Source organism: Stegostoma tigrinum, chromosome 21, assembly GCF_030684315.1.
Source record: "Stegostoma tigrinum isolate sSteTig4 chromosome 21, sSteTig4.hap1, whole genome shotgun sequence".
Taxonomy (NCBI): domain Eukaryota; kingdom Metazoa; phylum Chordata; class Chondrichthyes; order Orectolobiformes; family Stegostomatidae; genus Stegostoma; species Stegostoma tigrinum.
The window spans coordinates 36248054-36264443 of record NC_081374.1 but is presented as its reverse complement, the minus strand read 5'-3'; the positions used below and the strand labels follow the sequence as shown (position 1 = coordinate 36264443).

The following is a 16390-nucleotide window of genomic DNA, read 5'->3' as shown; positions in this document are numbered from 1 at the left end:
ATCTGCCTCCCAATCTGCTAGTCCATTTCAATGCAACTGTTAGGGGGTCTGTAAAAAACACCCAACAAAGTGACTGCCCCTTTCTTGTTCCTGACCTCAACCCAAACTGATTCTGTAGACATATCATTCTCAAACTGCCTTTTAGAAGATGCTATACTAGACCTGACTGGCAATGCCACTCCCCCGCCTCTTTTACCACCTTCCCTATTTCTTTTAAAGCATCTAAATCCCAGAGCTTCCAACAACCATTCCTGGCCCAAGTTTCTGTGAAGGCCTTAATAGGGCGGCACGGCAGCTCAGTAGTTAGCACTGCAGCCTCACAGCACCAGGGACCCGGGTTCGATTCCAGCCTTGGTCTGTGTGGAGTTTGCACATTCTCCCCGTGTCTGCGTGGGTTTCCTCCGGGTGCTCCGGTTCCCTCCACAGTCCAAAGGTGTGCAGGCTAGGTGTATTGACCATGCTAAATTGCCCATAGTGTTCAGGGGTGTGTAGGTTATGGGGGGATAGGTCTGTGTGGAATGTTCCAACGGGCGGTGTGAACTTGTTGGGCTGAAGGGCCTGTTTCCACACTGTAGGGAATCTAATCTAATCTAAAAGAAATCATTGTTACATTCTCATATTACGTGGGCATTTTATTTGTCCAATCACATCTCACTGCATTCTCTCAGGGTGTTGCAATTTCCTCATTTCCAACTCCCAGTGATATAGACAACAGCTCAGAGACAACACCCTGCTCCCAGAGAGACATTGATAGAGAACAACTCAGACCCGGGATCGAGGACCTGTGAAATAAAAATGACCAACATTGGGAAAGTATATGTTCGCTTCCATTTCAATTTGACAAGTTGTTCAGTTTGATACTGCCTTTGTTTCAATCCGGGTGGATGTGGTTGCTTCATGTGATTTCAAGAAGGAAATGCGAAACATTTGTGGATTCAACAGCTGAGTGAAAATGTTGCAATGCAAGTTTCAGTCGTTCAGAATATAATGTTCTGAAAGAATTTTAAACTGAGCATTACTCCGGAATTTCAGACAGTGCAGGATCATTACTGAGGGATTGCTGCATTTTCCGAGAGCCATTACCAAGGGAGTGCTGCACTTTTGCAATGCCAGTACTGAGAGAGTGCTCACTTTGAAGTGCCAGTCCTAAAGAGTGCTGCACTGTTGCAGTGCCAGTACTGAGAGAGTGCTGTGCTGTTGAAGTGCCAGTACTGAGAGAGTGCTGTGCTGTTGCGGGGGGGGTCATTACTGAGGGAATGCTGTATTGTTGGAGTTTCGGTAATGAGGGAATGCAAAACAGACAGAGGGTTAGTACTGTTGGAACATTGATTGTATAAATTCAAGAAAATGGTTTCTATTTAGTGTATGGAAAACTTTTTTGATCGTAATCTGCTCGTTCAGGTTCTTCCCTTTTCCCCTCTTAAGCAAGCGCTGCACAGTTTGTGAAAACTGTCATTGGAATGTAATGCTTTTGGCCCTGGGATTGGTTTTGGCAAATCTGCACAGCTCCCCCTGCAAGGCCAATATCATCCTCCTGCAGAGAGGGGCCCAGACCTGAATCCAGTGACTCCATACGGGGATCTGAGTCAGGAAATGCAAGCCTGACCCACATAATCAATGATGATGACTGAACCCTTCCAGCTCTGGTGAGGGGAATAGTCAATATTCCCTCTGACAATTAAGAGCTTTTCCTTTTTCCCCTCTCCTCACCTGCCACCCCTCCCCAAAACCCAGGTCCTTTGGCCCCACGTTGCATGTCAATTTGTTGAAGGTCTTCAGATCTGAGATTACCGAGAGACCCCCAGATCTTCAAACCAGGCCGTAGGCCCGGGGTTAGGCTGAAGTTACTGCCTTGATAGAGTTTCAGGAACAGCCAGGCCTTTGACACAGACTATGAAGTGGGGACAATCACTGAGGAACCTTCCTCTTAAGGGTGTTCATTGTTGTAACAGTAAACCCTGCTGCAAATTTGTGCACAGCATGCTCCCACAAACCTCAATTTGAGCATGACCCAGATCATCTGTTTTTTGAAATATGTTGCTTCAGGAATAATTCTTAGTCAAAGGATATCTCTGAGACATAAGTCCATGTCTCTGACTCCAAACAGTGGCTGAGGGAACCCTTGCAGGAGACAGAATATCAGACATTCAGAATTTTCTGAAGAAGGATCCAGACTCAAAATGTCAGCTTTCCTGCTCCTCTGATGCTGCTTGGCCTGCTGTGTTCATCCAGCTCTACACCTTGTTACATCAGACAAAGCAATACTCCTTCAATATTCATCCAATGACAGAACAGCACTTCTCCACCAACCCCCCACCCCGCCCCAGTACTGATCCTCTAACAGTGTAGTTCTCCCTTAGTATTGACCGTCTGGCAGGGCAGCACTGCCCCAGTACTGACCATCAAACAGCACAGGACTCCCTCACTACTGACACTCTCACATTACAGCACTCCTTCACAACTGACCAACTCACAGTACAGCACTCCCTCAGCACTGACCCACTGACAGCACAGCACTCCCTCAGTACTGATCCTCTCAAAGTACAGCATTCCATCACTACTGACGCTCTGACAGTGTAGCATTCCCCCAGTACTGAATCTCTGACAGTGCAGCGCTCCCTCAGTACTGAATCAGTGTAGCATCCCGCAGTACTGACCCTCTGACTGTGTAACAATGCCATATTTGGCTCTCTGTATCTGAGCTAAGAATGGTCGATGGGGGCATTGTAGAGGCAGCTGTACTAATCCTGTGCTGCTCCTCTTGTGGGAATGTTTGATTGCTACTGTGGGCATGGCGATTTTCTCTGTAACAAGGCCTCTGCAGTGGTCTTTCCTTGAATATGAATTCAATGCAGTTTCCCCCTCTTGTTGCTTCCCCCATTTTCTGTGCAGACCAAGATGATAGGGAGGACGTCTACTGATGGATACTCTATTCATCCATAGAATAACCAGTGGTGAATGGTTCAAAGATTCAACCATTTATTACCAGAGCAGTGACAATTACTTTATGGTTGCCAAAAATAACTGTGCCCGACCTGGGTTCGGCTCACATTCCTATTAGATGTCGATCAGGTGATTAGATGTTGGGACCTCACTACAGCAACAGCTCGTTCTGTGTTTTTAATACACTTTTTTGCTTTACTTGATCCTCCCTAAAACCACAAATTGTACGGTCATAGCCTAACTACGAGTTCTAGGTGAGTGTGGTTATCACTAACCATGAGGCCTAGGTGCCAGTTTATGTGTTGCATATGCTTGGAAAAGCTTCCCCACCTTCTAATCACAATGTCTGGGCTAACATTTATTTCTATGTATGCTCACGATTGGTACTAACTGAGTCCATCTGCAACTGCAAGCTCCATTTTTGTCTTAGCATTTGCAAATCTAACCCATATTATGCTGTAGCTTAATCATACAATTATCCATATAATCCACACCTATCCTGACTAGACTGGCTGTGAACATGGGATTATCATTCCCAGTGTGTCGGCTGATGCTGGGTGCTCTGTTTAGTTTCCTTTGTTAACTTCAGCTTCATGGCAACTTCTTGCAAACGGGTCTCACAATTGCCTACCCCATATGGTGATTAAGAGTCAACACCACTGCTGCGTGTCTGGAGTCACACATGGCACAGACTGGGTAAGGATGGCAGATTTCTTTCTCTAAAGGACATGAGTGAACACGGTGGGCATTAATAATAAGTCACTTTGTACTCGCATTTCACTCCATATTTTCTAAATGCTATGCAAATCCCACTAGCAGCTATGTCTGGATGTGAGACCACAATCTCACGTTAGCCTGGGCATTTTATTTGTCTGATCACATGTCACTGCATTGTCTCCGGGTGTTGCAATTTCTTCATTTCCAACTCCCAGTCATATAGACAACAGCTCAGAGACAATACCCTGCACCCCGAGAGACACTGACAGAGATTAACTCAGACCCAAGATCGAGGACCCATGAAAGAAAAATGACCAACATTGGGAAAGTATATGCCTGCTTCCATTTCCATATGGCAATTTGTTCAGTTTCTTGATGTGGCTGCTTGATGTGACTTTCAGGAAGGACTTATGAAATATTTTATGGATTCAGTCTGTGAGATAAAAGGTTGCAAGGATAGATTTGGTCTTTCTGAGTGCAGTAGTCTGAATGAATTTTAAAATAAATGTTACTCTGGAACTTCAAACAGTGCAGGAGTTTGAGAAATTCTGTAATGTAAGCAGTATGCTTGGAAAGACCTCAGTACAGATGGAGTGTTGCAAGGTCAAGGGTCATTACTGAGGGAATGCTGCATTGTCCAAGAACCAATGCCTAGAGAGTGCTGCGCTGTTTGAATGCCAGTATTGAGTGAGTGCTGCACTGTTGGAGAGCCAGTAGTGAGAGAGTGTTGCGCTGTTGGAGTGCCTGTAATGAGGGAGTGCTGCACTGCTGGAGTGCCAGTACTGAGGGAGTGCTGCACTGTTGAAGTGCCACTACTGAGAGAGTGCTGTGCTGTTGAAGAGACATTACTGAGGGAGTGCTGCAATGTTCAAGAACCAATACCAAGGGTGTGCTGCGCTATTGGAATGCCAGGACTGAGTGAGCGCTGTGCTGTTGGAGGGTCATTACAGAGGGAGTGCTGTGCTGTTGGAGGGTCCTTACAGAGGGAGTGCTGTCCTGTTGGAATGCCAGGACTGAGTGAGTGCTGTGCTGTTGGAGGTTCATTACAGAGGGAGTGCTGTCCTGTTGGACTGCCAGGACTGAGTGAGTGCTGTGCTGTGGGAGTGTCAGTAATGAGAGACTACTGCGCTGTTGGAGTGCCAGTACTGAGATAGTGCTGCATTGTTGGAGTGCCTGTAGTGAGAGAGTGCTGCTGGAGTGCTAGTCCTGAGAGAGCGCTGTTCTATTGGAGCGCTAGTACTTAAGGAGTGCTGCACTGTTGGAGTGCCACTACTGAGAGAGGGCTGCACTGTTGGAATGCCATTACTGAGGGAGTGCTGTGCTGTTGGAGCGCCAGTACTGAGAGAGGGCTGCACTGCTGGAGTGCCAGTAGTGAGACAGTGCTGTGCTGTTGGGGGGTCTTTACTGAGGGAATGCTGCATTGTCAGAGTTTCGGTAATGAGGAAATGCGAAACTGACAGAGGGGTAGTACTGTGGGTGGATTCTTGCCATAAATTCAAGGTAATGGTTACTATCAAGTCTATGGGAACCTCTGTTGATATTAATCTGCTTGTTCAGATTCCCCTCTCTGCTGTGCTTCTGGTTTCACAATTAGTCCAGAGTGAGTAAGGATGACAGATTTCCCTCCCTCAAGCACATGAGAGAACTAGGTGGGGTTTTACAATATAATAAAATGTGAGGCTGAATGAACACAGCAGGCACAGCAGCATCTCAGGAGCACAAAAGCTGACGTTTCGGGCCTAGACCCTTCATCAGGTTTTACAATAATTCACATTGTCCTCACGGACTAGCATTTCACTCCATATTTTCTTAAATGTATTTAAATCCCACCAGCAGCTGTGTCTGGATGTGAGACCACAATCTCACATTAGCCTGAGCATTTTATTCGTCTGATCACATGTCACTGCACTCTCTCAGGGTGCTGCAATTTCCTCATTTCCAACTCCCAGTCATATAGACAACAGCTCAGAGACAACACGCTGCACCCAGAGAGACACTGACAGAGAGTAACTCAGACCCGGGATCGAGGACCCATGAAAGAAAAATGACCAACATTGGGAAAGTATATGCCTGCTTCCATTTCCATATGGCAATTTGTTCAGTTTCTTGATGTGGCTGCTTGATGTGACTTTCAGGAAGGACTTATGAAACATTTTATGGATTCAGTCACCGAGAGAACAGATTGCAAGGATGAGATTTGGTCTTTCCGAGTGCAGTAGTCTGAATAAATTTTAAAATTAGTGTTACTCTGGAACTTCGAACTGTGCAGGAGTTTGAGAAATTCTGTTATGTAAGCAGTATGCTTGGAAAGACCTCAGTACAGATGGAGTGTTGCAAGGTCAAGGGTCATTACTGAGGGAGTGCTGCATTGTCCAAGAACCAATGCCTAGAGAGTGCTGCGCTGTTTGAATGCTATTACTGAGGGAGGGCTGCACTGTTGGAATGCCATTACTGAAGGATGGCAGAGCTGTTTGAATGCCAGTACTGAGAGAGAGCTGTGCTGTTGGAGTGCCATTACTGAGGGAGGGCTGAGCTGTTTGAATGCCAGTACTGAGAGAGAGCTGTGCTGTTGGAATGCCTTTACTTAGGGAGGGCTGTGCTGTTGGAGTGCCAATACTGAGAGAGAGCTGTGCTGTTGGAGTGCCATTACTGAGAGAGAGCTGTGCTGTTGAAGTATCATTACTGAGGGAGTGCTGTGCTGTTGGAATGCCATTACTGAGGGAATGCTGAGCAGTTTGAATGCCCGTACTGAGAGAGAGCTGTGCTGTTGGAGTGCCAGTACTGAGAGAGGGCTGCACTGCTGGAGTGCCAGTAGTGAGACAGTGCTGTGCTGTTGGGGGGTCTTTACTGAGGGAATGCTGCGTTGTTGGAGTTTCAGTAATGAGGGAATGCGAAACTGACAGAGGGGTTGTACTGTGGGTGCATTCTTGACATAAATTCAAGGTAGTGGTTACAATCAAGTCTATGGGAACCTCTGTTGATACTAATCTGCACGTTCAGATTCCCCTCTCTCCCCCTATCTGCTGTGCGTCGGGATTCACACTTAGTCCAGAGTGAGTAAGGATGGCAGATTTCCCTCCCTCAAGCATGAGGGAACTAGGTGGGGATTTTACAACAATTCACGTTGTCCTCGCGGACTAGCATTTCACTCCATATTTTCTTAAATGTATTCAAATCCGACCAGCAGCAGTGTCTGGAAGTGACACCACATTCCCACATTAGCCTGGGCATTTTATTTGTCCGATCACATGTCACTGCATTCTCTCAGGGTGTTGCAATTTCCTGATTTCCAACTCCCAGTGATATAGACAACAGTTCAGAGACAATGAGATCAGAGATGACGGGAACTGCAGATGCTGGAGAATCCGAGATAACGAAGTGTAGAGCTGGATGAACACAGCAGGCTAAGCAGCATCTCAGGAGCACAAAAGCTGATGTTTCAGGCCTAGACCCTTCATCAGAGAGGGGAATGGGGAGAGGGAACTGGAATAAATAGGGAGAGAGGGGGAGGCGGACCGAAGATGGAGAGAAAAGAAGATAGGTGGAGAGGAGAGTATAGGTGGGGATGTAGGGAGGGGATAGGTCAGCCCAGGGAAGACGGACAGGTCAAGGAGGTCGGATGAGGTGGTAGGTAGGAAATGGAGGTGCGGCTTGAGGTGGGAGGAGGGGATGGGTGAGAGGAAGAACAGGTTAGGGAGGCGGGGTTGAGCTGGGCTGGTTTATACCCTGCACCCAGAGAGACACTGACAGAGAGTAACTCAGACCCGGGATCGAGGACCCGTGAAATAAAAATGACCAACACTGGGAAAGTATATGTCCACTTCCATTTCAATTTGACAATTTGTTCAGTTTGATGCTGCCTTTGTTTCCATCCAGGTGGATGTGGTTGCTTCATGTGATTTCAAGGAGAAGTTGTGAAATATTTTGTGGATTCAACAGCTGAGTGAAAATGTTGCAATGCAAGTTTCAGTCGCTCAGAATATAATGTTCTGAAAGAATTTTAAAATGAATATTACTCTGGAATTTCACACAGTGCAGGAGTTTGAGAAATTCTGTAATGTCTGTAGTTTATTTGGAAAGATTGCAGTTCTGACGGTGTGTTGCAATACAAGAGCGACAGAACTGAGGGATTGCTGCTCTGTCAGAAGATCAGTACAAGGGAGTGCTGCATTGTCCAAGAGCCAATACCAAGGGAGTGCTGCATTGTCCAAGAGCCAATACCAAGGGAGTGCTGCATTGTTGAGGCGTCAGTACTGACGGACAGCTGTATTGTCGGATGGTCAGTTGTAACGGAGTGCTGCATTGTCAGGGGGTCATCACTGAAGGAATGCTGCGCTGTTGGAGAGTCAGTACTGAGAGAGTGCTGCACTGTTGGAGACCCAGTAAGCAGGGAGTACTACTCTGTTAGAGGTTTGGTGCTGAGGGAGTGCTGCACTATTCCAGGGTCAGTGCTGAGGGCATGTCTCACTGTCAGAGTGTCACTCTGAAGGATGGTCTGTAAGGAAGGTGATTGGAATTAGCACTAACTGCCAGGTTAATGGATGATGCGCTGTAATAAAGATGTGGAGATAGGCTCTCCGGGAGTCATTTTCTGATTGACCAGTTTTTGTAACGCTGTCTTTGACCCTGTGAATCATTTGTTGTGTTTGTTTCAGGTGATCTGGTTGTTTTCAGCTCTCTGTCACTTCAGCTGCTGGTCCACTACCTCTCAGGACTGTACCTGGGCATCTGAGGTAAGTGTCTGCTACAAACAGGTGAGGGAGACAGTGACCGAGTGAGTGTGAAAAAATGAGGGAGGGGATGAGAAAATGAGTGAATGAGGGAGCGAGGGAAGGAGGGGGTTGGGCGAGTGAGTGAATGAAAAGTGATTGAGTGTTTGTGAATGCTTGAGAATGAGAGAGAGAATTTGAGTTAGTGAGCCTGAGTGAGTGAGTGAAAGTGAATCAGAGAGTAAGTTGTGGGTGAGTGAATGAGTAAGTGAGGGTCAATGGTGGAGTGTGGGTGAGGGAGGCTGCGTGAGTGAGTGAGTAAGTGGGTGAGCACCATTGAGTGATGTGGTGTTTGAGGAAGGCTCAGTGAGTGAAGCAGTGAGTGAGAGCCAGGCTGTGATTGAGGGAGGCCAAATGAGTGAGTAAATGAGAGGGAGTGAGTGAATGAGTGTGAGGGTCGGTGAGTGAGGCGCTGATTGAGGGAGGCTGACGGGGTGTCTCAATGAGTGAGTGGGGAAGGAAGGGGCTAGGTGGCTGTTGGGTTAAATGACATTGAGCAGCTCAGACCCACATGTCACCATCACTCCAGTTCCTCCCTGCCAACATCCAGCAAGGCCAGAAAAAAAGGCCAAGCAGAAATCCAATGCCTTGCTCACATCATCATGTGAATCCAGAAGAGGCAACCCATGTGAGTGCTCCTCCAGGTACGGTGCCATGTTAGTTACTCCCGAGTGATTTCAGCCTCAATTCCCATCCCACCCCCAGTGATGAGGACTGATCTGTTCCACTCACATGCTGCTTCTGAACGAAGACAACAGGAACAATTTATTATAGATAATAAAATGTGAGGCTGGATGAACACAGCAGGCCCAGCAGCATCTCAGGAGCACAAAAGCTGATGTTTCGGGCCTAGACCCTTCATCAGAGAGGGGTCTAGGCCCGAAACGTCAGCTTTTGTGCTCCTGAGATGCTGCTGGGCCTGCTGTGTTCATCCAGACTCACATTTTATTACCTTGGATTCTCCAGTGTCTGCAGTTCCCATTATCACAGGAACAATTTATTAGTTAGCTCCATTGCAAGGAACACGTAAATGGTACGGAGATTTTAAAATGTTACTTAATTGTGAAATTCATTTTCACTGTTGTGACAAACTTTATCTTTCCAAACCCAGCATTCCACCATTGGAGGGCAGTATGAGGGATTGCAGCACTGTCACAGGGTCAGTACTGAGGGAACGCTGCACAGTCACAGTGTCAGTACTGGGGGAGTGCTGCACTGTCACAGGGCCAGTACTGTGGGAGAGCTGCACAGTGACTGGGTCACTACTGAGGGATTGCTGCACTGTCACAGGGCCAGTACTGTGGGAGAGCTGCACAGTGACTGGGTCACTACTGAGGGATTGCTGCAGAGTCACAGGGTCAGTACTGAGGGAGTGCTGAACTGTCACAGTGTCAGTACTGAGGGAGTGCTGCACTGTCACAGGGCCAGTACTGAGGGAGTGCTGCACTGTCACAGGGCCAGTACTGTGGGAGAGCTGCACAGTGACTGGGTCACTACTGAGGGATTGCTGCACTGTCACAGGGCCAGTACTGTGGGAGAGCTGCACAGTGACTGGGTCACTACTGAGGGATTGCTGCAGAGTCACAGGGTCAGTACTGAGGGAGTGCTGAACTGTCACAGTGTCAGTACTGAGGGAGTGCTGCACTGTCACAGGGCCAGTACTGTGGGAGAGCTGCACTGTCACAGTGTCAGTACTGAGGGAGTGCTGAACTGTCACAGTGTCAGTACTGAGGGAGTGCTGCACTGTCACAGGGTCAGTACTGAGGGAGTGCTGCACTGTCACAGGGTCAGTACTGAGGGAGTGCTGCACTGTCACAGGGTCAGTACTGAGGGAGTGCTGAACTGTCACAGGGTCAGTACTGAGGGAGTGCTGCACTGTCAGAGGGTCAGTACTGAGGGAGTGCTGCACTGTCACAGGGTCAGTACTGAGGGAGTGCTGCACTGTCACAGGGTCAGTACTGAGGGAGTGCTGCACTGTCACAGGGCTAGTACTGAGGGAGTGCTGCACTGTCAGAGGGTCAGTACTGAGGGAGTGCTGCACTGTCACAGGGTCAGTACTGAGGGAGTGCTGCACTGTCACAGGGCCAGTACTGAGGGAGTGCTGCACTGTCACAGGGCCAGTACTGGGGGAGTGCTGCACTGTCACAGTGTCAGTACTGAGGAAGTGGTGCACTGTCACAGTGTCAGTACTGAGGGAGTGCTGCACTGTCACAGTGTCAGTACTGAGGAAGTGGTGCACTGTCACAGGGTCAGTACTGAGGGAGTGCTGCACTGTCACAGGGTCAGTACTGAGGGAGTGCCGCACTGTCACAGGGTCAGTACTGAGGGAGTGCCGCACTGTCACAGGGTCAGTACTGAGGGAGTGCCGCACTGTCACAGGGTCAGTACTGAGGGAGTGCTGCACTGTCACAGGCTCCGTACTGAGGGAGTGCTGCACTGTCACAGTGTCAGTACTGAGGGAGTGCTGCACTGTCACAGGGTCAGTACTGAGGGAGTGCTGCACTGTCAGAGGGTCAGTACTGAGGGAGTGCTGCACTGTCACAGGGTCAGTACTGAGGGAGTGCTGCACTGTCACAGTGTCAGTACTGAGGGAGTGCTGCACTGTCAGAGGGTCAGTACTGAGGGAGTGCTGCACTGTCACAGGGTCAGTACTGAGGGAGTGCCGCACTGTCACAGGGTCAGTACTGAGGGAGTGCTGCACTGTCACAGGCTCCGTACTGAGGGAGTGCTGCACTGTCACAGTGTCACTACTGAGGGAGTGCTGCACTGTCACAGTGTCACTACTGAGGGAGTGCTGCACTGTCACAGTGTCAGTACTGAGGGAGTGCTGCACTGTCACAGTGTCAGTACTGAGGGAGTGCTGCACTGTCACAGGGTCAGTACTGAGGGAGTGCTGCACTGTCACAGGGCCAGTACTGAGGGAGTGCTGCACTGTCACAGGGCCAGTACTGGGGGAGTGCTGAACTGTCACAGTGTCAGTACTGAGGAAGTGGTGCACTGTCACAGTGTCAGTACTGAGGGAGTGCTGCACTGTCACAGGCTCCGTACTGAGGGAGTGCTGCACTGTCACAGTGTCAGTACTGAGGGAGTGCTGCACTGTCACAGGGTCAGTACTGAGGGAGTGCTGCACTGTCAGAGGGTCAGTACTGAGGGAGTGCTGCACTGTCACAGGGTCAGTACTGAGGGAGTGCTGCACTGTCACAGTGTCAGTACTGAGGGAGTGCTGCACTGTCAGAGGGTCAGTACTGAGGGAGTGCTGCACTGTCACAGGGTCAGTACTGAGGGAGTGCCGCACTGTCACAGGGTCAGTACTGAGGGAGTGCTGCACTGTCACAGGCTCCGTACTGAGGGAGTGCTGCACTGTCACAGTGTCACTACTGAGGGAGTGCTGCACTGTCACAGTGTCACTACTGAGGGAGTGCTGCACTGTCACAGTGTCACTACTGAGGGAGTGCTGCACTGTCACAGTGTCAGTACTGAGGGAGTGCTGCACTGTCACAGGGTCAGTACTGAGGGAGTGCTGCACTGTCACAGGGTCAGTACTGAGGGAGTGCTGCACTGTCACAGGGTCAGTACTGAGGGAGTGCTGCACTGTCACAGGGTCAGTACTGAGGGAGTGCTGCACTGTCACAGTGTCAGTACTGGGGGAGTGCTGCACTGTCACAGGCTCAGTACTGAGGGAGTGCTGCACTGTCACAGGGTCAGTACTGAGGGAGTGCTGCACTGTCACTGGTTCAGTACTGGGGGATTGCTGCACTGTCACAGGGTCAGTACTGAGGGAGTGCTGCACTGTCACAGGGTCAGTACTGAGGGAGTGCTGCACTGTCACAGGGTCAGTACTGAGGGAGTGCTGCACTGTCACAGTGTCAGTACTGAGGGAGTGCTGCACTGTCACTGGTTCAGTACTGAGGGAGTGCTGCACTGTCACAGGGTCAGTACTGAGGGAGTGCTGCACTGTCACAGGGTCAGTACTGAGGGAGTGCTGCACTGTCACAGGGTCAGTACTGAGGGAGTGCTGCACTGTCACAGGGTCAGTACTGAGGGAGTGCTGCACTGTCACAGGGTCAGTACTGAGGGAGTGCTGCACTGTCACAGGGTCAGTACTGAGGGAGTGCTGCACTGTCACAGGGTCAGTACTTCGGGAGTGCTGCACTGTCACAGGGTCAGTACTTCGGGAGTGCCGTACTGTCAGAGGGTCAGTACTGGGGAAGTGCTGTGCTGTCAGAAGGTCAATACTGAGTGTGTGCCACAATGTCACAGGGTTAGTGCTGAGGGATCGCCGCACTGTGGACAGCACTTAAGGGAGTGTTGCAGTGTCTGAAGTTGTGCATAGAGTGCTGCATTATCTGAGGCTCTGCGCTGGTGGAATGCTGCATAGCCTGAGGCCAGGAACTGAGGGAATGCCGCACTGCCTCAGGCTCAGCGCTGAAGCAGTGCTGCACTGACATTTCAGGACCTCTGTCCACCTCTGTATGCCTTTCTGAATATGAAGCAGTTGTATTTTGTATTTTGTTTCAGTTGACCTTTCAGGATGTAAAAGACGCCATTGATAAATTGAAACAGCTGGACATCCTGAACACTAGAATTGCAAATTTGGAACAGCAGGTCGCTACTCTGCAGACATGTAAGTGAGAATATGTTTGGTGTGATATTTTTGAGCTTCCTCTCGTCCAGTGCCTTCCTGAACGAGCTTTCTTCATCTTAATTGGAAGCCAAGCTGCTCCACCAATCACTGGGGATGTTTCCCGTTGTCAGGATTGTATAGATGCCATCCATAAAGGTTTTCCCCAGCGCTCCTGGGAGTCTCCGTCCCAGACTGATCTCTGAGTTGGACAGGATCTGGTTTGCTTGGCATTTGTGTCCCACTCAGTTTTGCTGGTTTTGATTGATCAGCACCTTGGTCCCAGCCATATTGATTCCAGTAATGTCTACTCGTGGGCCATCTTTTCTGCCCCTGGAGTTGAAGAATTTGCCTATGGGGAACCGCACCATGTTTTGAGGTTTTGGCTGTCCATGCCTCAGAGGCCTATATAGCAATAGAGCATCAGTGCTGCCTGCTAAAACATGAATCATTAAAACTAACAAACATTGAGCTGCACAAATGCCAGGCAATAGCCATCTCCAACAAGAGAGAATCTAGCTACCCCTTTCTGGAAAGAACCTAACTACCTCTTTTCTGAATTTCAATGACATTGACATTATTGAATTCCCTACAATCAAAACCTTGAGGTTTTCCTTTGACCAGTGACTGACTTGGACAACCATATAAATACTGAGATGACAGCGTCCAGGGATTTTGCTTCAGGTAACTCATTCTCCTGACTCCCAAAGCTTCTCCACCATTTATGAAGTACAAGTCAGGAGTATGATGGAATACTCACTTGCCTGATTGGATGCAACTCCGACAACATTAAAGAAGCTCGACATCATTCAGGGCAAAGCAGCCCACTTGATTGACAGCACATCCCATGATTGAAAAAAATGCCCCTACAACCCTACTGTCTCTGTAAAATCCTCCAGCCCTTACAGTTGCTTCCTATCTCTGGCCTCTTTCAGCACATACATCTCTCTTCATCTCTGCAACCTCTTCCAGCCACTACACTCTCCCTAATTCTGTAGCCTCCTCTAGCCCCTATAACCAATCAGAATCTTCGCATTGCTCCAATTTTGGCCTCTCACGCATCCTCTGGTTTCCTTTGCTCTGTCATTGAAGGCTATTCCTTCAGTTGTCTTGAGCAGTGAGCTACGGAAATCCCTCCCGAAATCTCACCATCTTTCCCTCCCTCTCTTTCTCGCTTTCTGTCTGTGTCTTTCTTTCAAGCACTTTTGAAAAACCAACCTCTTCAAGTGAGCTTCTCGTCACTGTTCCTGAGATGCCCCTGAGGTGGCCCAGGGCCAGTGTGGAGCTGGAGGAACACAGCAGGTCAGGCAGAATCAGACGTGCAGGAAAGTTGACGTTTCGGGTTGGGATCCTTCTTTAAATTTTCTGAAGAAGAGTCCCAACCCGAAACGTCAGCTTTCTTGCTCCTCAGATGCTGCCTGAGCTGCTGTGTTCCTTCAGCTCCACACTGTTTCATCTCTGACTCCAGGATCAGTTCTTACTATCTCTGAGTGGCCCAGGACCTGGTTTGTTTTTCTTGAGTGACGAATCTTGAGATGGTTAATGCCATTACAGGTGTGAGATGAATGCAGATTGTTGTTGTTACTGTAGTCTGAATTCTTCCTGGTCCTTCATTCCAATGTAACCTTCATTTCCAGATGTGCCAAGCATCATTTTCCACGCCAAGGTGTCCGATGGCAAGAACCCGATTGGACCAGGTCACATCGTCTATGACACAGTTATTGTGAACAAAGGTTCTGGCTATAACCCTTCAACTGGGATCTTCACTGCTCCTGTGGCTGGGATTTACTACTTCACCTACTCACTGCTCGGGTTGTCAAATTCAGGCAACACCGAGGTGCACCTGATGAAAAATAGAGAAGCCCTGAGTTACATCCATAGCATCCTGTCAGCAAGTCAAGCCCAGGCAGCATCCATGCCAGCAATACTGACCCTCAACAAGAATGACCAGGTCTGGGTCAGCCTCATTCAGGGAGGAGCATGGAGTGGACGAGGAGCCTTGAATTTCCAGGGCGTCCTCCTGGAGGCCAAGTAAGAAGAGGTTTATGGCCAAAATCAATAACGCATTCCCAACATACCACTCCCCATCATTCCCTACACCCTTCAATATCTCACCTGGTCCAATCCTACTTTACTCCCTCATCCCCCGCACTTTTCACTATCCCACCCGGTCCAATCCCACTCTCTCCCCAACACTCCCCACACCCTTTAATCTCCCACCTGGTCCAATCCCACTCTTTCCCCCTCACTTCCTGCACTTTTCAATAATGGGTTTCCTCCGGGTGGTCCAGTTTCCTCCCACTGTCCAAGGATGTGCAAGCGAGCTGGATTGGCCGTACTAAATTGTCCATAGTGTTCAGGGATGTGTAGAAAAGGTGGGCTATAGGGGGATGGGTCTGGTGGGATGCTGTGAGAGCCAGTGTGGACTTGTTGGGCCAAAGGGCCTGTTTCCACACTGTAGGGAGCCTAGGTCATATCAAAGTCATATCCCACCTGGCCCAACACCAGAGTCTTCCTCACTCCCCACACCTGACTACTTTGGGTCCGTATTTATATTGTAATCATTGTAATAACTAACAAGGCCAAGGAAGTCACTTTGATATTAACATACGCCCAATGCAGCCATTTTGTGTGTGGCACATATTTTAATCAAATCACTGCATGCAGATGTTAATCAGACAGAACAGCTTTTTGTATTTAGTTGGATTACAGTTTCTGAATGAATAATCGTTATTAGTAAGACTGGATTTTCATTTGGAACTGTTTAAATAAAGCTTGTGAAATTGTTCATTGTATTAAGTCCTTTCTGTCTGTGTAAGGTATTGCAGGTTGAAGTGAATTGTTTACACAGGCTGACACTCCGAACCCTGGTCACTCCCTGATAGAGTACAATGTGACATCACCGAGTTTGACCTCCTAAATGGTGAAGTTCCATGTCTAAGTTAGCAGGAAGACAGGAAATGGAATTGGCCATTCAGCTGTTGTGCCTGTTTCACCATTCTGGATCATGGTTAATCATCACATGATGCCACTTTCCCCCAGTATCTCCGTATCCCCAGCATCACAAGTCTCCAGACAGGTATTGATTTCTGGGAGATAGCAAGAAACGCAAATGCTGGAGTCAGAGTCAATACAGTGTGGAGCTGGAGGAACACGGCAGGTCAGGCAGCATCAGAGGAGCAGGCAAGTTGATGTTTCAGGTTTACACTGAGCCCTGATGAATGATGAAAACATGAAATGTTGACATTTCTGCTCCTCTGATGCTACCTGAACTGTTGTGATCCTCCAGCTCCAAACTGTGTTGATCTATTGATTTCTGTCTGGAACCTGCTCAATGAAC

At 48.8% G+C, this 16390-nt stretch overlaps 1 protein-coding gene across 3 annotated transcripts; it reads left to right on the top strand.

Annotated features, from left to right (window-relative positions):
- The first annotated feature begins 709 nt into the window (after positions 1-709).
- LOC125462893 (complement C1q-like protein 3) lies at positions 710-15838 on the top strand. Of its 3 annotated transcripts, none has more exons than XM_048553372.2 (4): positions 710-813; positions 8316-8393; positions 12948-13053; positions 14688-15838. In XM_048553372.2, exons 1-4 carry the CDS (start codon positions 796-798, stop codon positions 15083-15085), a joined length of 600 nt encoding a protein of 199 aa, XP_048409329.1. In that variant the 5' UTR covers positions 710-795; the 3' UTR covers positions 15086-15838. The 3 variants fall into 3 exon arrangements, with proteins under 3 accessions (XP_048409329.1, XP_048409330.1, XP_059509208.1); XM_048553373.2 differs by lacking the exon at positions 710-813 and adding an exon at positions 5614-5722; XM_059653225.1 differs by lacking the exon at positions 710-813 and adding an exon at positions 7390-7469.
- The last annotated feature ends 552 nt before the right edge of the window (positions 15839-16390 follow it).

What these genes read in the sequence shown, in the direction of transcription:
- LOC125462893 (XM_048553372.2), top strand. An exon ending in ACTGTACCTGGGCATCTGAG is followed by an intron (nt 8,394 to 12,947) that starts GTAAGTGTCTGC and finishes ATTTTGTTTCAG; the next exon opens with TTGACCTTTCAGGATGTAAA. An exon ending in GGTCGCTACTCTGCAGACAT is followed by an intron (nt 13,054 to 14,687) that starts GTAAGTGAGAAT and finishes CTTCATTTCCAG; the next exon opens with ATGTGCCAAGCATCATTTTC.